The 27,028-nt window shown below is 50.0% G+C and overlaps 2 protein-coding genes and 1 non-coding gene across 4 annotated transcripts; 2 read left to right on the top strand and 1 right to left on the bottom strand.

Moving 5' to 3' along the window:
* Positions 1–2,442: 2,442 nt before the first annotated feature.
* Positions 2,443–7,019, bottom strand: Ppm1n (protein phosphatase, Mg2+/Mn2+ dependent 1N (putative)). The gene is made up of 5 exons (XM_075958687.1): positions 6,102–7,019; positions 5,316–5,433; positions 5,136–5,241; positions 4,996–5,056; positions 2,443–3,319 (listed from the first exon to the last, which is right to left on the bottom strand). The coding sequence occupies exons 1-5, from the start codon at positions 7,017–7,019 to the stop codon at positions 3,311–3,313; spliced, it is 1,212 nt and encodes a 403-aa protein (XP_075814802.1). The 3' UTR covers positions 2,443–3,310.
* A 3,299-nt stretch (positions 7,020–10,318) lies between these two features.
* Rtn2 (reticulon 2) lies at positions 10,319–21,653 on the top strand. Of its 2 annotated transcripts, XM_075989982.1 has the most exons (10): positions 10,319–10,518; positions 12,804–12,848; positions 12,930–13,382; positions 13,473–13,733; positions 18,553–18,760; positions 19,017–19,155; positions 19,823–19,892; positions 20,002–20,048; positions 20,911–20,969; positions 21,203–21,653. In XM_075989982.1, the coding sequence occupies exons 1-10, from the start codon at positions 10,485–10,487 to the stop codon at positions 21,276–21,278; spliced, it is 1,392 nt and encodes a 463-aa protein (XP_075846097.1). In that variant the 5' UTR covers positions 10,319–10,484; the 3' UTR covers positions 21,279–21,653. The 2 variants fall into 2 exon arrangements, with proteins under 2 accessions (XP_075846097.1, XP_075846103.1); XM_075989988.1 differs by lacking the exons at positions 10,319–10,518; positions 12,804–12,848; positions 12,930–13,382; positions 13,473–13,733 and adding an exon at positions 16,623–16,752.
* A 4,967-nt stretch (positions 21,654–26,620) lies between these two features.
* On the top strand, positions 26,621–26,707 carry Trnastop-uca (transfer RNA opal suppressor (anticodon UCA)). The gene has a single exon. It is a non-coding gene; the product is annotated as a tRNA-Sec (tRNA).
* Positions 26,708–27,028: the final 321 nt, after the last annotated feature.

Genomic DNA, 27,028 nt, shown 5'->3' with positions numbered 1-27,028 from the left:
CTGCCTGTAATTCCAGTTCTAGGGTATCCTAGGTCTCTGCCCTTCCAGGGCACTGCACTCATGTGCACATACCCCACACAGACAAACACACGTGCGCGCCCCTCCACACACATACGTAGTTAAAATTCATACAAGTAAATCTTTTGAAAATATAAAACACAAATAAGCCAGTTTTACACCTTTGATTCTGGCTCTCAGGAGGCAGAGGCAAAAGCAGATCTCAGTGAATTAGAGGCCAGCCTGGGACAACAGTTAAAACCGAAGGAGAACCCGGTTGCATGTGAGTTCCCGTTTGCCCATCTGTGAAGTGGAAAGGGCCAAGCTCTGTGCCACCTGCACCGTAGCAAGAGCTAGCACACTTTCTCTATGAAAGTCTCATTAGCAGGGCTGGCGAGACGGATCAGACTGTGAAGTGCCTGCTCTGCCATCCCGAGGACTAGTCTGTGGTCCACAGCACCCATGTAAAAGTAGAGCTCTTAACCCTTCAGCCCTGGGCCAGCAGGACTTGGAAGATCCCTGTGCTTCATTGGCCAACTGAATTAATGACATCCAGCTTTGGAGAGGCGCTGTCTCTAAAATAAGGCTAAGAACAGTCAAGGAAAATGTTCCTGCAGTGACTGAACTCTAACCACACACGCTTGCACACGGCCACCTGCACACATGGACAGGTGCACACAAAGTCCCGGTGGAATTCCTTTAAGCATAGTAGGCATAGTCTTGGTCCACTTGTGTGTGCACGCAGCACTTCTGGGAGACACAGCCCAACCCTTCTGCTCATGGAACAAGACGACACCACTCAGATACATGCTCAGCCCCAAGCATCTTTTTTTATTGGCTGCCTTTGTAAAAATAATTTATTTACTGTTCTGTGCATTGGCATTTTGCCTGCATGTATGTCTGTGTGAGGGTGTCAGATCGTGGAGTTACAGACAGCTCTGAGCTGTCACAATTGAACCCAGGTTCTCTGGAAGAGCAGCCAGTGCTCTTAACCACTGAGCCGTTTTTTGTTTTGCAAGGCAAGGTGCTTCTGTGTAATCAGCCTCGCTGTTCTGGAACTAGCTCTTATAGACCAGGCTGGCCTCAAACTCACAGAGGTCTACCTGCCTCTGCCTCCCGAGTGCTGGGATTAAAGGATTGCATCACCACCACCCGGGGCTCACATATTTTTCTTACAGCACCTTTAGAATATAAAATCAGTACCACAGAGATGGCTCAACAGGTAAATATACTTGCCGCTGACCCCAAGGATATGAGTCCAATTCCCGAGACCAACATGGTGGAAGGAGAGAATCAATGCCCACAAGTCATCTTCTGACCTCCACCACGTGGGTTCCGGGTTATCAGACTCGGGGTGTCAGTCTTGGTGGTATCTGCTGAGCCATCTACCCAGCCCAAGATTTTGAGAAAAAAAATTAATGTCAAGTGAACCTCCTTGGTCATTTTCTCCTCTTATTCCCTGTATTGTTTCCTGATGACTCTACTTTTTAGTCCCCTTGTGTGCTGTCTCCCCAAACAGAGTAGTCGGCTGCACTGGGCCTCCTGATCTCAGTGCACTGGGCTGGCTCCCAGCTATGCACGGGGTTTGATGAGACAGCACTTGCTCACTGCACATTTGCTGACCAGGGACTAAGCAAATCACTTTTTTGTTTTGTTTCTGAGACAGGGTGTCTCTACGTACAGGGTGGCTGTCCTGGAACTCACTCTGTAGGCCAGGCTGACCTCGAACTCACAGATCCACTTGCTTCTGCCTTCAGAGTGCTAGGATTAAAGGAGTGCACTTTTTAATTTTTAATTTAATTGACTGATTTATCGGGTGTAAATACAGGAGTGTGTGGTGGTGCATGCACCTGCTCGCTTATGGAGGTAAGACAGGGTGTCAGATCTCTTGGAGCTGGAGTTACAGGCATTTCCAGGGTGTCTGCTTGTGTGAATTCAAACTCAGGTCCTCATTCGTGACTGTGCGGCAAGCACTCTTAACCAGTGAGCCTCCCCGGATTTTTTTTTTTTTTAGATAGGGTCTCGTGCAATTCAAACTCCATACGTGGCTAGCGAGGGTCTTGAGCTCCTGGATCATCTTTGCATCAATCCTGGAAGTACTGGAATCACAAACTGGTGCCATCGTGCCTAGCAACAAGCCACTTTTTACAAGAAAATGTGGAGCTGAGCCAGATGGTGGTGGCGCATGCCTTGCCTTTAATCCCAGCACTTAGGAGGTATAGAGACAGGTGGCTCTCTGGTCTACAGTGCGAGTTCCAGGACAGGCTCTAAAGCTATACAGAAACCCTGTCTTGAAAAACAAAAATAAAAAATTGAAAAAGAAAGAGAAAAAGAAAGAAAGAAGGAGAAAAGAAAACATGGAGCTGGAAGAAGCGGTGTGTTCCTGTGGCCTCAGCACCTGAGAGGCCAAAGCAGGAAGGCTTCTGGTTCAAGGTTCTCCTGGGCAACATGGTCTTTGCCGAGCGAGATGGCTCGGCAAAGAAGAGAAAGAAGAGAACTTACTGCTCTTGTAGAGGAATTTGGTTTGGTTCCTAGCATCCTGGTACAGTTCCCAACGCTATGTAAATCCAGTCAGAGGGGATCTGATGCCCTCTTCTGGCCTTTGCCGGCACAAGGCACACTTGCAATACGTGTCGATAAATGCAGACAAAACGCACCTATACAGAAAAATAAACAAATGCCTGAAAGGGAAACACAGGGGGGTAAAAAAAGAAAACAAGGAAAGCAAGTTGGCTCAGCAGTGGAGCTTTACTGCCCATCCTGAGGACCCGAGTTCATCCCCAGAACCAGCTCCTCAAAGGTGTCCTCTAATCGCCATGTGCCTGCCGTGGCATGAGCTTCCACACACACATGAACACAAAACAAATAGGAATAATTAAAAGAAAACAACAAAGAAACGGGAATGCACTTGGAACTGCTTTATTGATTCAAAAAATTTAATATTCAGATCTCTTACCACCTCCTTGTAGAACAGGTTTTAAAAAAACAGAAAGACTGTTATACACGAATCACTTAAGATCTGTTTGGCTTTAAATATTAAGGGTGAAAAAAAAAGGAACCACGCTTGGCTTTTTTTTTCTTTGTCACTGTTAGGTGACGGTGGAGTTCCCCCCTCATGAGACTTGTGTGGGGGAAGTACGAGAGGGGAAATGAAGATTCTAGGTTCCTCCATGGCTGGCCGTCCTTCCTCTGCCTCTCATGTAGGAAAGCACAGATTTCCCCTGAGCTATGCAGATGGTCCCCAGAGGATGGCCGCTGTCAGGCCTGAGTTCAAGTCTAGGGTTGAATGGGTGCTGGTGGTTTCCACACCATCTCACCTCTTCTGTAAGACAAAACGTGGGGGAGGGTAAAGCTGCCTGCCAGCGCCCCCCTCAGCCTTCTAGAAGCCTCCTCCACCCCATTTTGTTTTTCTTTTTAAAAATGAAAAACAATTTGAATTTTGCTGGGTGGTGGTGGTGCATGTCTTTAATTCCAGCACTCGGGAGGCAGAGGCAGGCAGATCTGTGTGAGTTCGAGGCCAGCCTGGTCTACAAGAGCTAGTTCCAGGACAGGCTCCAAAGCTACAGAGAAACCCTGTCTCAAAAAAACCAAAATAAATAAATAAATAGAATGTTAAGTATATGGGTGTTTTGCATTTGTACATTTCATGTGTGCAGAGGCCACTGAGAGCGGCAGAACCCCCCCTTTCTTTTTCTTTCTTTCATTTTTTTTTAACAGGGTCACATGTCTTCCAGGGTGACTTCAACTCACTCCCCTGAGTTCCTCACTCGGGAGTGCGGGACCTGCAGCTGTGGTCCACGGGTCCTCTGGAAGAGCAGTAGGTACTGTGACCCACTGAGCATCTCGTCTGCCCTTTTCTGTTGTTTTTGAAGCACTGAGGAGTGAACCAAGGGCCTTGGACATTCTAGAGAAGTATTCCACCACCGATCCATATATACATATGGCCCTTTAGTTTATTTATTAATTGATTATTTTTGGATTTATTTTTTATCTTTTTTTTTTGAGACAATGTCTCACTGTGCAGCCCTGGATGTCCTGGAACTAGCTCTGTAGACCAGGCTGGCCTCAAACTCACAGAGATACCCCTGCCTCTGCCTCCTGAGTGCTGGGATTAAAGGCCTGTGACACTATGCTTGTCTTAAATTTAAAAAATACCCCTCCAAAATTTAAAGGGGCTGTGAGACTGCTTATCAGGCAAAAACAATTGTCTCCACGCCTAATGATCTGAGGTCAGTTCCTGGGACCCACATGGTAGAAGGAGAGTACAGACCCCAGTGGGTAGTTCTTAGGTCTCCATAACTGCAACATGGCACACACACCCACATATATACACCCCTAACACACATAAATAAAAAGGGTAAAACATAAAAAAATTAAAACAACAGTACAGGTCTAGACTAGGGTCAGAGCCAGAGCTTGGTGGCGATGTCCTTGCCAGAGTGGCAGGGGTGTGGCTGTTGGACTCTAGCCTCCAAACACCGAGAAGGAGTCGCCCCCAGAGACCATCTCACACACCACAGCAGGTGCAAAAGCATGAGGATTTTATTAATTCTGTCATGACAAGGTCCCCCAGCATTCGGGAAGCCAAGGGACCTCGAATAGCTGGTACAGTCTACTTTTAAAGGGGCCACAGAAGCAAGGGGGGTTGTTACCAATAATTGACTAGAGAGCTGTTGCCAGATCAGATGAGGTAAGAGGTCATTTTGACCCCGTTTCCCAGGAGACTGAATCAAAACATACGTATATGGGTAATTGTTCAGGAACTGAGTACGTGCGAGTGTAGCTGTTAGGTCCTCGGTTCCCAGGGGAGGAGGGGAAGCACTATGGCACAGAGGCTGAGAGGATTCAGAATTGTCAAAAATGGCTTCAGGATTGTATTAAAGTCTTACATGGAAACCCTGTCTCGAAAAATCAAAAAAAAAAAAAAAAAGTCTTACATGGCCAGCAGGCAGGGTTGTAGAGCAGGTTGAGGAGGGACCCAAAGAGACAGAGCCTTACCTCTTGACATTCCTCTGAGGTCTGACGGAGTTTGGAGTAAGCTTCGGCAATGACAGTGGCCCTAGAGAGCATAGGGAAGCCCTGAAGAGGAGATCTGGTCCTGTCACCCTGCCTCATCCACCCCCCTCACTCCAACTCACTTGCTATGGAGCCCTCCTCCGGGAGGCAAGCCTGGGATGTCCTCTGACGCCAGGGTCCTGAAAACTGTGTTTAGGCATGGGGGTTCCTGAGCAGAGGAATACAGCTCTGAGGAGGAGGTGAGTAGAGAGAGCCCATATTTGCCAACCGCGCCTCCCACTGGCCATTTGAAGACTGCTCACCGGCAACTTTGTGGCTCAGGGCTGCGTCTAAAGACATCTCCCTTCTGATTGCCTCCTCACAAGGCCTGGGGGCCCCTGGGAAGCAGACCACCATGCAAGTCATGTTATCCAAACTTCCCTGGATAAGATGAAGAAAGAGAAGCCTCGTGGGAGAGTCAAAAACCTTCCCAGGGTTCCACGCCTTTGAGACCATGGCTTTTCCCAGCAATCCTGGTGTTGGGAGTCCCCCTCGCCAATCTTACTATTTCATCCAAGCTCTCTCTTCCATTCGGACCCATCTCTTGGACCATTCCCATTATAGATCGTAGCCACCACGCTTTATTAAAGAAAGCAGCCACGAACCAGCAAGATGTCAGTGGGAAAAGACGACCCCAGGACCCATATGACGGAAGGAGGGAACTGACTAATATAAGATGTTCTTTGACCTACATACATGTGATGTTGTATGAACATGCACACACAATACAGTATGTAGTGCAGTTAAATAAATTAAATTTTTTTTAAAAAGCCTGTCTAAAGTCTTTTAAATTCTTCCTATTTAAGGGGATCTTCCTATTTCGGACACATCTCAGTAGGGCCTGAAATCCTAGCTTGGACTCTATTCTTAGAGGCCACGCCCCTTCTCTTAAATCCCAGCCACTTAGCTATCGGTGCCTAAGTACTATGCTCCATCACTGGTTCGAAGCATCCTTGCTCTGGATCCCAAGCCCCTTAGTACACCCTCTAGCTCGGCCCCACCCCTTATCATAAAAGACCCCTCCTCCCCACATGCAGTGGCCCCAGGACCTTGAATAGACACGTGTCCAACAGCTGAGCACAGAGTTGCTCTGGCGCCAAGCCCAGACGGAGGCGCGACGCCACCAGCCCCACCAGGTCCGCACCAGACAGGGCATCCCACACGCCATCGGAGGCCAGGAGCACGAACTCGTCCTCGGCCTGGCGTGCCAGCGCAGCCACCTCGGGCTCAGCGGACACGAGCTGCAGCTCGGGAGGCCTCCCGGGTGCCTGTTTGAAGGCGAAGTCGCCTAGGGCTCGGGACACGGCCAGGGAGCCCTCAACGCGCCGGCGACGAACGGTGCCACCAGCGTCATGGATACGCTCGCGTTCCCGAGGCCGGTGAGGACGATGGTCCTCGGTACAGAAAGCCATGGAGCCCGATCGGCTCAGCAGAGCGCGCGAGTCCCCGCAATGCGCCAGGTAGAGAAAGCGCGGGGACACAAGCAGTACCACAGCCGTCGAGCCGCCGGGGTCGCTGAGGGGCCAGAGCGCGCGCAGATGCGCATCTGCGCGGAGAAAGGCGCTACGCAGAGCCTGGCACACGTCCTCCGGCTCCCGGGGCGCGGGACCCAGCTCCCCCAGCACGTGACCTGGGAGGTGGCGGGCTCCGAAGCGTGCAGCCCGGGCTCCCCCGTGGCCATCCAGGACTGCGAAAAAAGCCCAACCCGACGGCAGCCCAGGCAAAGCCAGCCGAGCGCAGTGCGCGTCCTCCATGCGCGCGCGCCAGCCCTGCACCGCACTCGCCCCGAAGCGCAGGCCGGGTGCAGCCGCCGCACCCCCATGTAGCCTCTGCGAGCATCGGGGCGACTCCAGGAGACCCCCAGGCTCGCCGGGGACCTTGTGTTTCACCTCTGTCTCCTGCTCTGCTGCCTCTTGAGCTCGAGCGAACCACCCGAGACGCTCCAGCAGGCGGGCAAAGGCCGCCATTCTCCTGCCGCGGGGTCAGGAAGGTTCCATCCTCTCCCCGCCTTTGTCCAGTGTCCGGTCCCCCCTCCCCCCGCCCCATCTCCACTAATCTCTCTTCTTTAAACCAGGTAAATCTCTTTCCTATCCCTTGACCTGGCCTGAAGTCGGCTCACTAAGAGGTGCATTCATGTGTTTCTTCTTTCTCACACTTTCAAAAACTCAAAAACAGGGGCTTAGTGCCTGGGTCAAGTGCTGGGTTGGGAGTGGGACGATAAGAGCAAATTATTTGCATTCTGCTTCCAGATGTAACACATTATTTGAAAACTTATCACACTTATTTAATGTGTGTGGAGGTCAGAGGGCAACTTGTGAGAGTCGGTTCCACCTTGTTGATCCTGGGGATCGAACTCAAGTCATCAGGCTTGGCAGCAATCGCTTTACCCCTGAGCCCTATCACAGGCCACATACACTATTTTACATGACTTATTATTATTATCATCAGGTCTTACTATGTAGCCACAGCTGGCTTGGAAAATCGCTTCATACATGAGGCTCTCAAACGTGCAGGCCTGCCTGCCTCTGCCTTTTGAATGCTCAGATAAAAGGCCTGCCCTCCCACCACTCGTGGCTTTTTTCTTGTAATTTATTTTTGGATTAATTTATTTTATGTGTATGCGTGTCTTGCGTACATGTATGTACCATATGTATGCTTGGAGGCCAGAAAAGGGTGTCAGATCCTCCAGGACTTGAGTTCTTGATTTGCATAACTGTTGTGAGCTGCCATGTGGGTGCTGGGAATTGAACTTGGATTATTTATTTTTTAAGATTTATTGATTTATTATGTATTTAGTGTTCTGTCTGCATGTATGTCTGCACACCAGAAGAGGGCACCAGATCTCATATAGATGGTTATGAGTCACCAAGTGGTGCTGGGAATTGAACTCAGGACCTCTGGAAGAGCAGCCAGTGCTATTAATCCCTGAGCCATCTCGCCAACACTGAACTTGGGCTCTTAAACTACCCAGCTAACTCTTGACCCGCCCATGTCTGGCTTTTATGTGACCAATTTAGAAAACAGGAAGATGAATGACAGAAAAAAGGAAGGTGTGTGGCCGAGAAGTGAGCTCTAGAACCCTTGCCCTCAACATAAAGATCTCATTCAGACCGTAGATTGCCTAAGCATAAGCGCCAACCACTTTAGTGGCCCACGTGCCAGCTCCCAAACCATTTTATCTTGTTCTTGAGATAAGTTCTTGTAATTTAAAAACACCGTGAAGGACTGGAGAGATGGCTCCGTGGTTAAGAGCACAGCCTGCTCTTCCAAAGGTCCTGAGTTCAATTCCCAGCAACCACATGGTGGCTCACAACCATCTGTAATGAGGTCTGGTACCCTCTTCTGGCCTGCAGGCATACATGCAGACAGAATATTGTATACATAATAAGTAAATAAACTTTTATTTTGGGTTTTTCGAAACAGGGTTTCTCTGTAGCTTTGGTGCCTGTCCTGGAACTAGCTCTTGTAGACCAGGCTGGCCTCGAACTCCCAGAGATCCACCTGCCTCTGCCTCCCGAGTGCTGGGATTAAAGGCGTGCACCACAACCGCCCGGCCGTAAATAAACATTTAAAAAAATAAAATAAAAACGCTGTGAAGAGAAGTCGCGTCATACAACAAGGCTCACATAGGAGGTTTATTTGAAGAGGAGAGGGAAGGGAGAGAGAATGAGGTATGGTGACCGAGACTGGTCCCTGGGGACAACAGTGGCAGAAAAGAGAGAGAAAAAGAGAGAAAGAGATGGGAGGTGGGCAAGGTCCACCTTTATAAGGAAAAGTAGCAAATGTGCTCTTAAAGGCTGCAACTGAGGACGTATCCTGTCAGGACCCCTAGGGCAGGCCAGTACAGATGCCTGAATACTAACAGTACTCATGTAGCCCAGGCTGGACTCAAACTTCACTAGTAGCTGAGGCTGGCCTTGAACTCTTGATTATTCCTGCTTTTGCCTTCAGGGTACTGGCTAGTCAAAGGTGGCCTCCCAGCCAAGAGGCTTGTAATCCCAGCACTTGGGAGGTAGAGGCAGGAGGATCAGGAGTTCTAAGCCATTGTAGGCTTCCCCCCCTCCAACAAAAAAACCAACAAAAGGCAAAACAAAACAAAAAAAACTGTGGTAGTAATTCCTTTTAAAAAATACTGGGAGGTGGTGGCAAACGCCTATAGTCCCAGCACTCGAGAGGCAGGCAGATCTCTGTGAGTTCAAGGCCAGCCTGGTCTATGGAGTGAGTTCCAGGACAGCCAGGGCTAAATGAAGAATTCCTGTCTTAAAAAAAAAAAAACTTAAAAAACAAACAAAGAGGGCTGGAGAGGTGGCTCAGAGCTTAAGAGCATTGCCTGCTCTTCCAAGGTCCTGAGTTCAATTCCCAGCAACCACATGGTGGCTCACAACCATCTGTAATTGGGTCTGGTGCCCTCTTCTGGCCTGTAGACATACACACAGACAGAATATTGTATACATAATAAAAACAAAACAAAGCTGTCCCGACTCCCACATGTGATCAGTTTATCGACATAACCTTCCTCTTACGGGTCCTTTCTATTCTCTCAAGACCACATCTCTAGCTCAGACCCCATCTACTAAATTCAATTCCTGAAATCCACATGGCAGAAGGAAGGAACCCCGGGACCTGGTGCTGGCCGAAGCTGCTCAGAAGAGGGGTTGGCTAAGCGATAGAGTCAGAGTAGAATAGGAGTTTTGTCTAGTTTGTTTACACATATCCCTCTGAGGCCTAGGTTAGTGCCTGTCTCACGACACGTGCCCTGCAGATGATTGTTGAGAGGATGGACTGAAACTTCCCCAGGCTCCTACTTTGAAGACTGAGAATAAGCTTGCTGGGAACTTACGTGTGAGTGGAGGAGACTGACCGCATGCATGCTCCATGGCACACACACCCCCATCCCCACACACATATACACGTAAAACAAAGTTTTAAGCTTGAGTACCCTTTTTCCGCCCTCCTTTTCCATGCCATCTGCAAGTCTTGCCTCAGATTCTACCCCAGAACATCATCTTTCACCATCTCTCAATACTATCATTCCTAGATCTGCCCCCAACCCGTGCGCTTCTGGACATTCACTCCAAAGCCTCGGTCCACACAAGCCCCGCCCCACTCCTCTAAAGGCCGCGCCCTCGAGATCGAGACCCCTCCCTTTATAATAGTGGACCCGCCCTCTATGCCCTCAAGCCCCGCCTCTCAGCTCCTGGCCCCGCCCCCGAGCCTCGCGCTGCAGTGCCTGCTTTTCCACGGCCCCGCCCTCCCGCGCCTTAGCAGAGGGCGGCGGCGGTGGTGGTGGTGGCGGCGGCGGCTGCTGCTGGAGCAGCCGAGGAGGATGGCGGCGGCGTCGTGGACGCGGTGGAGATGAGCGCCCGTGGCCCCAGGCCCAGGGCGGCGCGGCCGGAGTGGGCGGGGGTCCCGATGCAGGCCCGAGGGGGGCCATGGGGCAGGTCCTGCCGGTCTTCGCCCACTGCAGTGAGTATGGAGAGGATCCGGCCTGGTTTGGGGCGCAGAAACCCGCGTGGGGTCCTCTTTGGGTCTCCATCTTCGGCGCGCGCCGCGGGCTCGAGCTAGAGCCGGGTTGAAGGGAAGGAGCCGAAGGAGACAAAGGAATCCTTCCCTTCCCCTCCCCCCTCCCACCCCGCGCTTTGGCGGCAACTGGGACATCCTGACCCGGAGAACCCGCTGCAATGGGGCGGAGGTGGGGGTCATGGAGATCGCCTGTTGGGGGGCTCTCGGGGCGCGGGATTGGGTCGCCCCGCCCAGTCCGAGAAGGAGCAGGCGCGTGGGGAGCTGTCCCTAGCACTGGTGCTGGCCGCAGCTGACGGGTTGAGTCAGGATGGAGAAGCATTCGATTCCCTTCATCATCCATTTTCGCATCTCACCCTCGTAATTTGCCCAAAAGGCACTTCTAATGTCACCCTGAATGTCCGACCCCTGTCCCCCCAAAACACTCTCCTTGGGTTGGTGCCAACACTACTGAGTCTTTAGCGGGCTTTTCCATTCAGTAGTAACCCTGCCGAAGACCCCACTCCTCGGCAGGCCTCCCGGTTGCTCACGTGAGGAAATGAGGTGGGGGCAGGTGGTCCTGTTTCGATTTTCGAAGGCTTCGAGGCTCTCCTGTGTGCAGAGCCCCAAGCTGACTCTGAGGGGCTGGCTTCTCGTTCCAAGCCCCTCATCTGATCCTGCTCAACTCTGAGCCACTGGCTCTGGCAGTCGGTGTTTACCATCCTGCGTCCCACACAGGGTGGTTCTGACAGCTGGGGATGCCGACGCTAGCAGATCTAGCCACTTGCACGTCTTGGGTATCCAGATGCCCAAGTTCTTGATAATGTGTGATTTTGACATTTTTAGTTTCACTCCCCTCCCCAGTGTCCAAAGATCTTGTCTTTAGCTAAAATTACGAGGGGAGACCCTGCACGCCTGTCCCCAGCCCTACTCTCCCCGACTCACCCCTTTATACTCCTCTATTCCTCTTCTAATCACAGTGCCCCCCACCCCGGTCTGGCAGGCTTCTCTCTAGGCATCTGCGAGAGTCACTTCCTTCAGGTCTGAGATCTGTTGTCATCAGAAAAGCCTTGAAGACTATCTTGTGTCAAGCAACGCTCGGCTTCCCTTACCTTGTCTGACTCCATGTTTTATGGACTTCTCCACAGGGTGTAACTTTATGAAGCCAGGGGTTTTGTCTAATTTGTTCATAACATGCTCCCCCAGGGCCTAGAACAGTGCCGACCACATAATGTGTACTTAATGGATAATGGTTGCATGAGTGAATGAACTGAAACTTCCCAAGGCTCCTCCTTTGAAGGCTCTTTATGTACGGCTGTGCACCACATGCATGCAATTCCCTCTGCGGCCAAAAGAGGGCGACTGATTCCTTAGAGCTAGCACTAGAGATGGTTGTGAGCCTCCATGTGTGTGCTGGGACTGAACCTGGGGTCCTCTGCAAGAGCAGCAAGTGAAGCAGGCATTTCTCGGGTTCTTCCCTTCTTTTTCTTCTTCCTCTTCCCCCTCCTCATTCCTCCTATCCCCTCTTCCCACTGAATCTAGGACTTTCTATGTGCTGGTAGGTGATTTACTCCTGAGCATCCCCAGCCCTCATTTATTATGTTATTTATTTGATTTTACAAGAGAGAGTTTATCAGTGTAACAATCCTGCCTGTTGCTCTTCATTTTGAAACAATCTTGCTAACTTGCCCAGACAGGCCTTGAACTTGTGGTCCTCCTACTTCAATCTCCAGCAGTTGGAAGTACAAGCTTGTGCCATCAGGCCTGAAGCTCTGAGGTTCTGTTCTCAATGTCCCTACAGTTTTACGGTCTGTATACAGAAGGCAAAATGTCCTGTGTTCAAATGTTCTAAAATTCTCTTGGTTCCAGCCATCCAGGCCTCCAGCACTGGTGCACTTCTGTGATTAAATGATTATTCTTTTTTTTCTTTTATTATTTTATTTTTGAGACAGTGTTCCTCTGTATAGTCCTGGCTGTCCTGGAACTCGCTTTGTAGACCAGGCTGGCCTCAAACTCACAGAAATCTTCCTGCCTCTGCCTCCCAAATGCTGGGATTAAATGTATGCACCGTGTGTGTGTGTGGGGGGGGGGTGCTCCACGAGTTCTGGATTCTGTGTGTGGAGGTCAGAGGTCAACTTTAGAGAGTGAGGTTGGCCGGGTCGGCGCCTTGCACATGTATGGTGCAAGCCGTGATAGCTCCTATCTGTGGTTTAAACAGTCCGAGCCACGAGAATCTTCCTTTCCCATTGCAGAAGAAGCTCCGTCTACAGCCTCTTCTACCCCCGATTCCACCGAAGGTAAGTGCAGCGGAGAGACGTGTGTGTGTGTCCTCACGACTGGATGGCTTGGAGAGGCTGAGAACCCTTCTCCCACTGCAGGAGGGAATGACGACTCGGATTTTCGGGAGTTACACACAGCCCGGGAATTCTCAGAGGACGACGAGGAGGAGACCACATCGCAGGACTGGGGTACCCCAAGGGAGCTGACCTTTTCGTACATTGCCTTCGACGGCATAGTGGGTTCTGGGGGCCGTAGGGACTCAGTTGTCCGTCGACCCCGTCCCCAGGGACGTTCAGTCTCAGAACCACGAGACCCACCCCCACAGCCCGGCCTGGGGGACAGCTTGGAGAGCATCCCTAGCCTGAGCCAGTCGCCAGAGCCGGGGCGCCGAGGTGACCCTGACACCGTGCCTCTGGCTGAGCACCCGCTGGAGGACCAGCTGGGCTGGGCTGCCCGGAGTGCGGGGTCCGGGGAGGATTCGGCCACCAGCAGCTCCACCCCACTGGAAAACGAGGAGCCTGATGGATTGGAGGCCATAGAGCCTAAGGAAGGTGAGATCTGAGAGGTGCTGGGGGGGGGGGACACACCAGGATACCTCCAAGAAGAAAGCTCATGGCCCCTCTCTCTCTCAATGACACTAGAGGCGAACCTGGAACTCCGACTTGCTCAGGCTCTACGTTCGCAACTTGAGGTCCTGACTCCTCAGCCTAGCCCCAGTTCCCGGACCCCCCAGGCTCATACTCCATCCCCATCAAGATCACAAGATTCGAACTCCGGCCCTGATGAACCTCTGCTGAGCGAGGAAGAAGAGCATTGGCGACTGCTGGAGCAGGAGCCAATCACGGCACAGTGCCTCGATAGCACAGACCAATCAGAATTCATATTGAAACCGCTCCTTCTAGGTAAGTGGTTTGTGAGCAGATGGCTCCTCTGGGATGTAGAGGACCTTGTTCAACTAGACAGAGTTAGGGAGATTGACACTTTTCAGTGTAACGGGATCAGCTTGGCACAGGACCTAAGAACAATGGAGAAGGGGGTCCCCCAAAATCCCCTTTACCCGAGGGTCTGTGGTTTTGGGGTTCTCCCCCACAATGCATATGCAAACTGGTAACTAACTCCAGGGCTTGTTCCACACGGCCTTGAACTCCATCCACCTGCCTCAGCGTCAGCTAGGATCACAGGCCTGCAGCCACCAGACCCATCCCATCCCATTCACTGATTCATTGGGTTCTTTTCTTTCTTCCTTTCTCTCTTTTCAATTTTTTTCTTTTCTTTTTTGGTTTTTCTTTTCTTTCTTTCTTTTTAACTTTATTTAACTTTATTTCATGCACGTTGGTATAACAATGTCAGATTCTCTTGAACTGGAGCTACAGACAGCTGCGAGCTGCCATGTGGGTGCTGGGAATTGAACCCGGGTCCTCTGGAGGAGCAGTCAGTGCTCTTAACCACTGAGCCATCTCTCCAGCCCCATCTTTTTTGGTTTTTCAAAGACAGGGTGGGTTTCTCTGTGTAGCCTTGGCTGTCCTGAAATTCACTCTGTAGACCAGGCTGGCCTCAAACTCACAGAAATCCACCTTCCTGTGCTTCCTGAGTGCTGGGATTAAAGATTAAAGGCTACTGCCTGGCCCCATTGGCTCTTTCTTTTTTCTTTCTTTCTTTCTTTTCTTTTTTTTTTTTTTTTTTTTTTTTGGTTTTTCAAGACAGGATTTCTCTGTAGCTCTGGAGCCTGACCTGGAACTAGCTCTGTAGAACAGGTTGGCCCAAACTCACAGAGATCCGCCTGTCTCTATCCCCCAAGTGCTGGGATTAAACACATGTGCTACCACTGCCCGACTCCCTTGGCTTTTTGTACTGGAAATAAATGCTGCATGGAGCACTGGGTTGGGTGATGTGAAGAATTAATCCTCCCTTTTTCAGAGGACTTCATTTAGAAGTTGAATGTGCCCATGGGGACTTTTAAATTTTTTTTAAGGGATCAGGCCAGGCCTGGCAGCATCTACCTTAAATTTCAGCGCTTGGGCAGCAGAGGCAGGCGTATCTTGGTGAGTCTATGGCTGACTTAGTCTACATAGTAAGCTTCAGTCTATTTCAGGCTATATAGTGAGACCCTGTCCCAATTTTTGTTTTGTTTGGTTTTGATTTTAGCTTTGGTTTTTGGTGACAGGGTTTGTCTGTATAGCTCTGGCTGTCCTGGAACTCATTTTGTAGACCAGCATGGACTTGAACTCACAGAGATCCACCTGTCTCTGCCTCCCACGTGCTGGGATTAAAGGGGTTAAACTGCCTGGTGTTGTTTATTTTATTCCAGGTGTATAAATGTTTTCCCTGCATGTATATCTGTGCACCAAGTGCATGCTTGGTGCCTGTGCAGGTCAGAAGAGGGACCCACATCACCTGGAACTAGAGCTAGGGGGGCTGTGAGCTACCTGGTGGGTGCTGGGAACTGAACCCAGGTCCTCTGCAGAGCACTGAGTGCTCCCACTGAGCCATCTCTCCAGGCCCTCTCAGGACAACTTTTGGAAGTCCATCTTCACCTTTCACCTTGTAGAGGCAGCATCTAGGGATGGGGTGGGGCTTGAGCTTTGCTGTCCTAGAACTCACTGTATAGGCCAGGCTGGACTCGAACTCACAAAGATCCGATTTCTGTTGCTACATTGCCTGCTCCAGGCTAGGTGGCTGAGAGCTTTCAGGCAATTCTCCTGTTTCAGCCTCTCATCGCATTATAGAAGTTGTTGGGATTACGGACGCTCAGCACCCTATCCAGCTCTTTCCCTGGTTCCTGGAGGCCTGACACAGGACGCCACGCTTGTGCTGCAAGATCTTTTATGCACTGAGCCACCCCCCCCACCACCACACACCCAGGGCCTCTACAAAAACTTTCCTTGTGGGCTAGAGATGGATTAGCTGTTACAAGCACCGACTTTTCTTGCAGAGAACAGGCGTGGTGCCCAACGGCCTGCAAGTCCAGCTACAGGGATCTGACGCCCTCTTCTGGCCACTTTTGTCACCTGAACTCTCGTCCTGGGCACTCACACAAAGAGCCATAAAATATTAAATGGATTTCCTCTCACCAAGTATGGTGGTGCGCACCTGTACTCCAGCATTTGAGAGGCAGAGACAGGAAGATTACGGCTTCAAGTTCAGCCTCAGCTACATAGCAAGTTCTGTTTAGTCCATTGTGACAACTCAGGATTTTAATCCTAGCACTTGGGGAGGCTGAGAAAGGAAGATTGGGAGTTCAAGGCCAGCCTGGGCTACCTGAGACACTGTGTTAAGAAAACAAAACCAAGGGGGATGGAGAGATAGCTCAGAGGTTAGGAGCAATGTCCACTCTTCCCAAAGACCCAGGTTTAAATCCACATGGCAGCTCACACCTGTTGGTAACTCCAGTTCTAAGATCCAACATCCTCACACAGGGATACGTGCAGGCAAAACACCAATGCCCATATAAAATAAAATGAAAAACTTAAAAAAACAACAAACAAACAAACAAACCCCAAACATAATGAAACTAAAAACTTTTACTGAGGCTTGGCATGATGGGGAATGGACACCGTTAAATCCCAGCACTCTAGACGATTAGGCGGGTGCATTTTGGTGAGTTGCAGGCCATCCCGGGCTTCGCAGCAAACAAAAAGGTCTACTTTTCCCTAACTGTATTCAGTCTTTTGTTAACAGACTCTCAGCCTAGTTTAAAAAGCCTGGGCCTCCAGGAACCGCAAGCAGTTGGTTAAAGACGACTCCTTGTCTATTTACAAAGTTCCAATTTGGGAGTTGTCCCCACCTCTCTGGACAGCCATTGGTTGGGTACAAAGGGGCCCTTCCCCTCCGCTCTTTCCCTCGGGTCTCACTGAAGTGGGCAAAATCCCCAGAAGCCGGGCGTCTGCAGCCGCTCTCTCGGAGCCGAGATGGGGAGTAAAGGTGGGCTTGTCTGGTGGCCTAGAGCCGGGGTCCGGGAACAGCAAAGGGGTTCAGATTTGCCCTTTTTTCCTTGCGATCTGGGGCTTGGTTTCCACCTGGGTATTTAGAGTTGTCAGATATGCATGCCAGGGCTGGGGCGGCGGATCAGGGGACGTCTTGAGAGGACGTTGAGGGAACATGGGGTCCCCTCTTCAAGCCAGAGAGCTTTGGGGCCCAGGAGCAGGGACATTCCCCTCCCCCAGCCTGGGAGTCCTGGCTCCTGCGCTGTCACTCAGACTGGATGTGCCAGCACAGCTGCGGAGGCCCCCTCCCCCTAGCGAGCCTAAACTTAGCCCCGCCTCAGGCGACCCGGCCCCTCCCCCACCCCCTGGTGTGTGTCTGGGAGACAGACTGGGAGGACCCACCCCCTCTACCCCCTTCAACTCCCCACCCCACATTAGGGAAAGAGGACTCCTCTTTAGTGTTGTTTAGAATATATAAGGAGTGTACAGAAGTGAGATCAGACTCCGGGAGCAGCCTAGGGCTTGGCAAGTTGAATGGGTTGTTTTGACAGTGGGGGCGCCTGTGGATCAGTTGGAAGGAAATAGAAGGATACTGAAATCAAAATTTGGGGCTCAAATAGGTGTGGCTTCACTGGAGTGCTGTAGAGGTTTAGGTGAATAGGAGGAACCCTTTAAGAGTGGAGTCCGCAACCATGGGCTCTGGCCTAGCCTGGTTAGTAAGTTCACCATCTCTGGGAGGGGTCAGTAGTTTGCGGTCAGGGTTCAGAATATCAGATGGTGTAATCATACACTTAGAACTTTAAAAAATGTTTTGGTAAGTAGGCGTAGTGACACACCCCTAGCACTTGGGAGGCAGACACAGACGCAGGAGGATGGCTGTAAGTTCCCAGGGCAGCCAAGGCTATTATATAGCACAACCCTGCCACAGAAAACAGACTCACCACCAACAAATAAGTTGTTAGTCTTCCCTGTGACCAATTTGACAAAATGTATACCGTTAAAGAACAGGAAACATGCCAGGCAGTGGTGGTGCACGCCTTTAAGCCCAGCACTCGGGAGGCAGAGGTAGGCGGATCTCTGTGAGCTTGAGGTCAGCCTGGTCTAAGAGTTCCAGGACAACCAGTGCTACACAGAGAAACCCTGTCTCAAGAAGAAAAAAAAAAAGAATAGGAAACAGGTCCACCTGTGTTTCCAAGCCGGGAGTGTATCCCAGAAACAGGCAGAGGTGAGGATATCCATAGACCGAGGCCTCTTGCCACACTGCTGTGGCAAGGGGAGAGGGTACAAAACAAAGTGAATGACCCCCCCCCACACACACACACATTGAGTTCAGAGTTGAATAAAATGGAGAATGTCACAGCCGCAATAGAGCATTGTGTGGTCCTCAATCCAGAGTCAGGCATCGTGGCACACGTTCTAGTTTCAGCACTCCAGAGGCAGAGGCAAGTGAATCTCTGTGAGTTCAAGGCCAACCTGGACTAGATAGTCAGAGCTATGTAGTTAGACCCAGTAAACACATAAATAAACAAGGCTGGTCAGGGGATACATCAGTTGGTAGATACATCAGGAGGCAGAAGCAGGAGGATTTATTGCCTTGAGTTTGAGGCCAGCCTGGGCCACAGAGTGAAACTCGGTCTAAGAAAGAGAAAGAATTAGAATAATCATGAGTTCAGACCAACCAGGGCTTCAGAGTTTAAAGTCAGCCCTCACCTCACAGTGAAAATCTTGTCTCTTAAAAACGAACAAGAACGAAGTCCGTCGGGTTAGTCCCAGCTGTTCATTGACTTCCTCTCCACAGTGGCAGACCTGCTCTACTGGAAGGACACCAGGACGTCTGGAGCCGTCTTCACCGGCCTCATGGCCTCTCTCCTCTGCCTCCTGCACTTTAGCATCGTGTCCGTGGCTGCGCACCTAGCCCTGCTGGGTCTCTGTGCCACCATCTCTCTCAGGGTTTACCGCAAAGTGCTCCAGGCCGTGCACCGGGGTGATGGCACCAACCCTTTCCAGTGAGAACTCGTGACCTGGCTCAGCTGACCATACACCATGGTCCTCGACCTCAGCTCATGCACGGCCCACTCTCCTCCTCATTGTGAACCCTGGTCCCCAGCCCTGATTCCTTCCTTTATCCTCGACTCCCTTTCCTAACCCTGCTCTTCCACCAGACGTCCCATTTACACCCATGTTAAAGTCACTTGGCCCAGTCTGAGCCCTCCCATTACCCCCCCCCCCACTGAGTCACACCACACTCCTTGACCCCATCAGGGCCTACCTGGACATGGACCTAACCCTGACCCGGGAGCAGACAGAGCGTTTGTCCCAGCAGATTGCCTCCCAAGTGGTCTCCACAGCCACACAGCTGCGGCATTTCTTCCTGGTAGAAGACCTGGTGGATTCTCTCAAGGTACCCCCTGTAGCCCGAAGCTTATCTGTTGTTCCTGCCTGGTACCGCAGCCACTTATAAAACAATCACTCAGAGGCTTAATATTAGCTATAATTGTTTGGCTGATAGCTCAGGCTTATTACTGGCTAGCCTCTTAAACTTACATTAACCCGCTTCTATTAATCTGTGCATCACCATGTGGCCTGTGGCTTACTGGGAATGCTCTGGCATTTGGCTCCTCTGGCAGCTGCTAGCATCTCTTTTTTTTTTTTTTTTTTTGGTTTTTCGAGACAGGGTTTCTCTGTGGCTTTGGAACCTGTCCTGGAACTCACTCTGTAGACCAGGCTGGTCTCGAACTCACAGAGATCCGCCCGCCTCTGCCTCCCGAGTGCTGGGATTAAAGGCGTGCGCCACCACCGCCCGGCATGCTAGCATCTCTTGACTCCGCCTTCTTTCTCCCTGTATTCAGCTCAGCTTTCCTGCCTAGCTATGTTCTGCCAAGCCATAGGCCAAAACTGCTTTGTTCATCAACCAATAGAAGCAACACATATTTGTAGTGTGCAGAAGGACATCCCACATCAGCCCCCCCAAGACTGCTTCTGTATTCCCACCCCTCTCCTCTGTATCCACGGTGGGGGGCAGGGTTCACAGCCCGTAGGTCTCTCTGACACTGACCCTCACCCCACAGCTGGCCCTTCTCTTCTATATCTTGACCTTCGTGGGAGCCATCTTCAACGGCTTGACTCTTGTCATCCTGGGTGAGCTGGGAAGGGGCTTGCTGAGGTCAGATGGGAGAGGGATAGGGTTCCACGTGGACCTGTCCCTCTCTGCTAGGAAAACCTGAACCCCCCCCCCCTTTCTTTATAGGAGTGGTCGCATTGTTCACCATCCCCCTTCTGTACAGACAGCACCAGGTGAGTGTATCAAACTCTCCATTGTCTACATGGATGTCAAAAATGGCTAGTGTGACTGCCTCCCTTCTAGAGCCAGGACCCCACAGACAAGTCCCCGGCAGACTCGGGAGCCCTGCCGCCACCAGTTGCTTAGACTCCACCAGTGAGGGGTTGGGGGCATGGCTCAAGGAAGGGAAGTAAAACACCTCGAATGCAGAAGTCTAGACCTTTGGCTCTCAGTATGTGGGTCGGAACCCTTTGGGAAGTTGAAGGACCCTCTCACAGGGGTGGCCTGAGACCATCGGGAAAACATATCTACATTATGATTCATATCAGTAGCAAAATTACAGTCAAGAAGTAGCAACAAATGTAGTTTTATAGTTGGGGGTCACCACACCCTGAGGAACTGTATTCAAGGACTGCAGCATTAATTAGGAAGGCTGAGAACTACTGGTTTAATAGCAGTGCCACTAAAACAGTGAACAATCTGAGAACCCAGGAGGCTGAGGCAGGAGGATCCCTGTATGTTCAAGGCTAGCTAGGGCTAGGTAGCAAAGCCCTGTCTGAAGAGCAGACGCAGGCTGAGGATTTAGCTCAGTTAGTAGAGTCCTCCTTGATCCCTAGTAGTGTATAAAACCAGGAGTGGTCGTGCACACCTCTAATCCAAACACGTGGGAGCTAGAAACGGAAAGACCGGAAGTTCAAGGCCAGCCTGAGCTACATGAGACCATCTCAAAACAGCAAAGGCAGGAAGGCCAGTTATGATTCTCACAGCTGAAATGGGACCGATGGGCCCCAAACCCTCTTCTGATTTGGCTATGTGAGCTGGAGGCAGAATCTTACATTAGTTACCCATAATCCCTTGCCTCTTCGGTCTCCCCAGGCCCAGATTGACCAGTATGTGGGGTTGGTGACCAATCAGCTGAGCCACATCAAAGCTAAGTAAGTTCATGAGATGATGACAGGGAGGGTGGTGGAGCCTGGGATATTTGTTGTTCTTTGTGGGTTTTTCTTTTTCTTCCTTTCTTTCTCCCTGTCCCTGCCCCATTACACTTCCCCAAATCTTCCTGGGCACATTATCTCAAAGCCGGTCATCAGGCTGAGGATAAGGGCTAGCTAATCTGCACCTCCTCCATCTCTTGTCACACCTCATGGCCCCTAATTATGTTCCCTAGGATCCGAGCTAAAATCCCTGGGACCGGAACCCCAGCAGCATCTGCAGTCTCCGGATCCAAAGCCAAAGCCGAATGAGAGGGGTGTCTCTGCCCGAGGGACGCCTGCCCACACCCCAGCAGCCCACTTCCCTTTCACTTCCCGTGCATCCACACCCTCGCCCACTCCGCCAAGCCATTTCCCAGTGGGAAGTGCCGGAACGACTGGGACTACATTTCCTAAGAAGCTCTGCTCTGAGAGTCCAGGAACGGCCAGGCTCCTTAGCCGCGGAGCCTGCTGGGACTTGTAGTCGCGTAGTCGGACGCTGGTCGGCACTTCCATGACCCATCGCTGGAGGCGCCGTGAGGGATTGGTGTCTCTGAGGCCACCAACCCCTAAACTGGGGCTTTGCATGGGGCCCAGAGGAGCCCTGAGCTTGGATTTACACTGTAATAAAGACTCCTGTGGAAAATCCATGACCTTCTGTGCTTTAAGGCCCCTCCACTTACACCTTCCTAAACTGAAAAGCATTAAAACAAACAAACAAAAAACCTAGTGGTAGCGCAATCCTTAAATCCCAGCATTGGGGAGTCAGAGGTGGGTGAATCTTGGAGTTTGAGACCAGCCTGGTCTACACAATGAGTTTCGGGACAGCCAGGACTATATAGAGAGATCCTGCCTTAAAACAACAACACAAAGAATGGCTGGGGGCTGTAAGATGGCTCACCTGGGAAAGGCTGTGAAGGTCTGAATCGGATCATCTGAATCCACCACAATAGAAAAAGAATTGACCCTCATCGTCTTTCATATGTGCTCCATCGCGTACCTGCGCTGACCCACAAAAAACATGAAAGTGTCACTTTAATGATTTTCAAATAAAAGTTAGAAAATGAATTACTGTGGCTGATGAGAAGTACCTACCTCCATGCTGATCACCCAAGTTTCATTTCTGGGAACCACATTGTGAACGATGAGAAATAACCCCTTCAGGTAGTTCTTGTACACCCTCGCATATGCATTCAAATAAACAAATGTTTAAAAAAAGAAAGCCAAACGACGGAGGTAGGTGGACTCCTGTGAGTTTAAGGTCAACCTGGACTATCATCAGACCCTGCCTATAATCTATAATCATCAGACCCTGCCTCAAAATAGAAAAGGTAAAAGATTTAAGATCAACGAGAGAGCTCAGCCGGTTCTTGCTGCACAGGCGTGGTGGTATGAGCTGAACCTGTGGAAGGTACATAAAGGTAGAGAAATGAGGGGCTGCACAGAAGTTAGGAGCACCAGTTGCTCTTCCAGAAATCCAGGGTTTCCCAGCTCCCACACAGTGGCTCAGCTCACGGTCACCTTAACTCCAGTCTCAGGGGATCTGATGCCCTCTTGTGGCCTCTTCAGGCACTGCATACAAATGGAGCACAGCCGCACATGCAGGCATCACAGGAAAGACTGAAAGACAACTGTCTCCATAATCCGTCCTCTGGCTTCCACACTGATGTTGTCATGTACACGCATGCACATAATAACAATAAGTATATTTTCCAAGTGCGACCTGGTAGAAATTTCTATGGTTAGTTACGATAACGATACTGTTTCCCAAACGTCAGTCATTCCCTTGTGAGATTTTTATACTGATGGCTCATGCTAAGGTGAAGACCATTTGTCTAGTATATATAAGGTCCCGCGTTTAATACCCACACTGCCTGGCACAGAAATGCCCAATGGACAGTCAGACATGATGGCATATATATGTAATCCGTGGACTGAGTTCCAGGTCAGCTACAAAAGATTAAAGGTGGGCCGGGCGGTGGTGGCGCACGCCTTTAATCCCAGCACTCGGGAGGCAGAGGCAGGTGGATCTCTGTGAGTTCGAGACAGCCTGGTCTACAAGAGCTAGTTCCAGGATAGGCTCCAAAACCACTGAGAAACCCTGTCTCGAAAAACCAAAAACCAAAACAAAACAAAAAAAAAAACCAGATTAAAGGTGGGACTGGAGAGATAGCTCAGTGGCTAAGAGCACTGGCTGCTTTCAGAGGACCCAGGTTAAATTCCTGTCACCCACACAGTGACTCACAGGTATCTGTAACTCCAGTTCTAGGGGACCTGACATCCTCAAACAAACATACATGCAGGCAGAACACCAATGCACATACAATAAAAAGGAAATTAAAAAAAATAAAGGCTAGGTATTTAACTTAGTGGTAGAATCCCCCAGTGAGGGGCTGGGGGTGAGGTAGAGAACTAACTTAGCTTGCAGAGGGTCCTGAGTTCCATCTTCAGCATCATAAACAAGTGGCATAAAATAGAAAAATACCTTTTATGAAGAAAATGCTACTTGCCACCTTGGAAGCAAGCCAGTGTTGCTTGTCAGAAATAGCTTACAGTAAAGACAAACACAAAAATGTTAAGACTTGCTTGTTCATCACTGTATTGCTTTCCTCTTGCTGTGCATGTCATTGTGGAGACAGAGACAGAGGTGCCAAAGAGGAGTTACAGACACAGGGTTTGCAGTGTCTCTGCTGTGCAGTGCAGCAGCTAGCTACGAAAACAGAGAGGCAGCGGATGGTGGTGGCGCACATCTTTAATCACAGCACTCAGGAGGCAGAGGCAGGTGGATCTTTGTGAGTTCAAGGCCAGCCTGGTCTATAAAGCAAGTTCCAGGCCAGGTAGAGCTGTTAAACAGAAAAACCCTGTCCTGAACCCCCCCCCCCAAAAAAAAAACCACAGAGAGGCTGGGAGATGGTTCAGGGTTTAAAGGCGTTCGCCGCCAAGCCTGATGACCTGAGTTCAATCCCTGGCATCCACAAGATGCAAAGAGAGAACCCACACCCTAAAGTTGTTCTCTGTATCCAGGAGGAAGAAGTAGGCAAATCTCTTTCAGAGGCCTAGTCTGGTCTAGGTAGTGAGTTTTAGACCAGCCAGGGCTATGTGGGGACACACACACACACACACACACACACTAAAAACACCAAAACAGCAATTTCTATATCTCTAGTCAAATCGTGCTACTTTTTAAATTTAATTTACGGTTGCCTTGTTTACTTTGTCTGTTTTGTTTTTATGTGCACTGGTGTTTTGCCTGCATGTGTGTCTGTGTGAGGGTGTCAGGTCCCCTGGAACTGGAGTTACAGAGAGGTGTGAGCTGCCACGTGAAAGCTGGGAATCGAACCTGGGGTCCTCTGAAAGAGCAGCCAGTGCTCTTAACCTCTGAGCCCCTCCCCCCCCATAGGGCACTTGCATAGGTCACACCCCAGTACTACATACATGTACATGCTCTCAAAAAAGGAGAGGTGAACGAGTGGGTAAAGGTGATCTCTTCAACCCACATGGTGGAGGTAGGGAGCTGACTCTGCAGGTCGCCCTTATGCACTGACAAGAATAAATATGCCAGACCGTGGTGGCGCACTCCTGTAATCCCGGCACTCAGGACGCAGAGGTAGGCGTCTGTATGAGTATGGGGGGGGGGGGGAACCAAATATATAAATACCTTCTACTATATACATACTTTTCATTTTTATTTTTATTTTTTTAGTTTTTTGAGACATGAATTCTCTGTTGTAGCTTTGAAGAGCCCGTCCTGAAACTCGCTTTGTAGAATAGGCTGGCCTCGAACTCACAGAGATCCACCTGCTTCTGCCTCCCAAGAGCTGGGACTAAAAGTATGTGCCACCACCGCCATGGTGTTTCAACAAAGCTTTATAAAGATGCATTCGTTCATATATTTCCTAAGACGTAATGTTCATAGCAAAGTATGGGGAGGTGAGAGAGTCCTAGTAAGTAATAGATCAAGAAAAGCTAAAGCCCCAGGCTTATCACTGCACCTCGACCTAGCGCAGCTTCAGAATTGAAGTAGCCGTCATCGAGCGCCCCCTAGCGACGTCTTTGTAGGTTCTCTGTCCTGGGGCTAGGACAGCAGTTCTCAACCCATGGGTCGCGACTCCTCTGGAAATCGAACGGTTTCCCGGGAGTCGCTTAACGCCATTGGAAAACATAGATATTTACATTATGATTTATCACAGTGGAAAGACTACAGTTATGAAGAAGCAAAGAAAAGAATTTTATCGGTGGGGGTCTCTACAACATGAGGAACTGTATCAAAGGGTTGCAGTTTTAGAATGGTTGAGAACCACTGCTGTAGGGACTTGAGTATCTCAAACACATTATGCTGATGGGGAAACTGAGGCTCAGAGAAAGATGGTGACATCATCTACTCATTTAATCACGTGGTGACTTGGTTGCGTGTGGTGCGGGGAGGTCTTACTAGGTTTGAGACCAGGGTGGAAAGGAGGCTTTGTGGACACCGGGAGGAAAGACAACCGAGCCGAGGGAATCAGCATTACAAAGACGCCGAGGAGGGTCGTGCGGCGAGTCTGCTGCATCCCTCAAGTCAGTTCTAGGAGTATTGTGTGGGGGCTGTTTATGGGGTAATAAGGGGTTAGATTTTAGGGCTCTACGAAGCAGTTAGAGAACTCAGTGTTCTATCATCTGAGATGGAAGTCAAATTGCGCGTGTGACTCACGCCTGTGACAATCTCTGTACTCGGGAGGCTGAGGCAATTCCATAGCTTCAAAGTTCAGGCAAGCCTGGGCTACATAGTGAACTCCAGGCCAGCCAGGGTTACACAGTGAGACCCTGTTCAAAAAAAGAAAAGAAAAGAAAAAGAAAGAAAGAGAAAAAAAGAAAAAGAAGAAAGAAAAAAGGAAAGAAACAAAACAAAGAAAAGAGACTGTCTCAAGGAATCAGAAAAGCTAGTGTTATTAAGAATATCGTAATTATGATGATGTAGGGTTCATTTCTCCTCGGGAGTTGGGAGCTAAGAACGGGCTATGATACTGTCCATGTTTGTGCCTCCGTTTCCCTGGCCCAAACACACAGGTTTAGAAAGGGATGGTCTCCAGCATCCAACCGCGAGAAGGACCAGTGGGTTGTCCACCACATCACCTCGGTTCAGTGCCTAGAGCTCACAGTGGACGCCGGATTAACAGGGTTCCACAAAGCAACAGCAGGTGTCGCCTTGTGGCCACGCGCCGTCAAACCCTACGAGAAGCTCGCGTCTCCCTCTCAGAAAAACGTGAAAAATTCTGCCACGAAGAGGCTTCCAAGTGCCGCACGAGTTTTATTTTAAAAACAGAACAAAACAAACAAAAAAATAAAACTGACTTTTCACTTCGCAAAAAATGCTTTTCCTGTACAACCAGGGAGGTAAGCGCTTTAGGCGCTGCTTCCCAGAATGCAAGGCGCTATGCAAATGATGCTACTCATATTTAGTTAATAAGAGCCACTCATATCATATGTTGTAAAGAAAAAGAAAACATATATTCAAGATAAAATTGAAAATATTATCAAAAACATAATTTATTTTGTACAACACAAAAATAATGACCATAAGTTAAAAGTTTTTTGATATTTGGCCTTTATATACCTGTCCGAAAATAGCTGCTTCTGCCCGGATGATCCTCAGTGGTCTGGGGTGCAGGCTTCAAACCTGTAGCTGTTTAGCGACAGAGTGGTTCAATTCCACCTTTCGGGCGGGAGTATCTATCCCATTTTGCACCTTGCATCATAATCTTATGTGATATATGTCTTAAAATTCACCTCTATTCTTACTTATTCTCTCTTCATAGTTGCTTTTTGTCCCTCCCGGAAGGATCAAATGCATTTCAAAAGTGGATTTAAGTTTGTCTCTACAGTTCTACGAGATTTTTTTTTTTTCCGAGACAGGGTTTCTCTGTAGTTTTTGGTTCCTGTCCTGGAACTAGCTCTTGTAGACCAGGCTGGCCTTGAACTCGCAGAGATCCGCCTGCCTCTGCCTCCCCAGTGCTGGGATTAAAGGCGTGCGCCACCACCACCTG

This window comes from Microtus pennsylvanicus, chromosome 1 (genome assembly GCF_037038515.1).
Source record: "Microtus pennsylvanicus isolate mMicPen1 chromosome 1, mMicPen1.hap1, whole genome shotgun sequence".
Classification (NCBI taxonomy): domain Eukaryota; kingdom Metazoa; phylum Chordata; class Mammalia; order Rodentia; family Cricetidae; genus Microtus; species Microtus pennsylvanicus.
Note: the sequence above shows the minus strand (reverse complement) of the source record. Positions and strands in the feature narration are given on the sequence as shown.

What these genes read in the sequence shown, in the direction of transcription:
- Ppm1n (XM_075958687.1), bottom strand. Translation starts at nt 7,019, where the DNA reads ATGGCGGCCTTTGCCCGCCTGCTGGAGCGTCTCGGGTGGTTCGCTCGA. An exon ending in CCTGAGCCACAAAGTTGCCG is followed by an intron (nt 5,242 to 5,315) that starts GTGAGCAGTCTT and finishes CCTCCTCCTCAG; the next exon opens with AGCTGTATTCCTCTGCTCAG. An exon ending in GGAGGAGGGCTCCATAGCAA is followed by an intron (nt 5,057 to 5,135) that starts GTGAGTTGGAGT and finishes TATGCTCTCTAG; the next exon opens with GGCCACTGTCATTGCCGAAG.
- Rtn2 (XM_075989982.1), top strand. Translation starts at nt 10,485, where the DNA reads ATGGGGCAGGTCCTGCCGGTCTTCGCCCACTGCA. An exon ending in GCCGGTCTTCGCCCACTGCA is followed by an intron (nt 10,519 to 12,803) that starts GTGAGTATGGAG and finishes TTCCCATTGCAG; the next exon opens with AAGAAGCTCCGTCTACAGCC. An exon ending in TACCCCCGATTCCACCGAAG is followed by an intron (nt 12,849 to 12,929) that starts GTAAGTGCAGCG and finishes CTCCCACTGCAG; the next exon opens with GAGGGAATGACGACTCGGAT.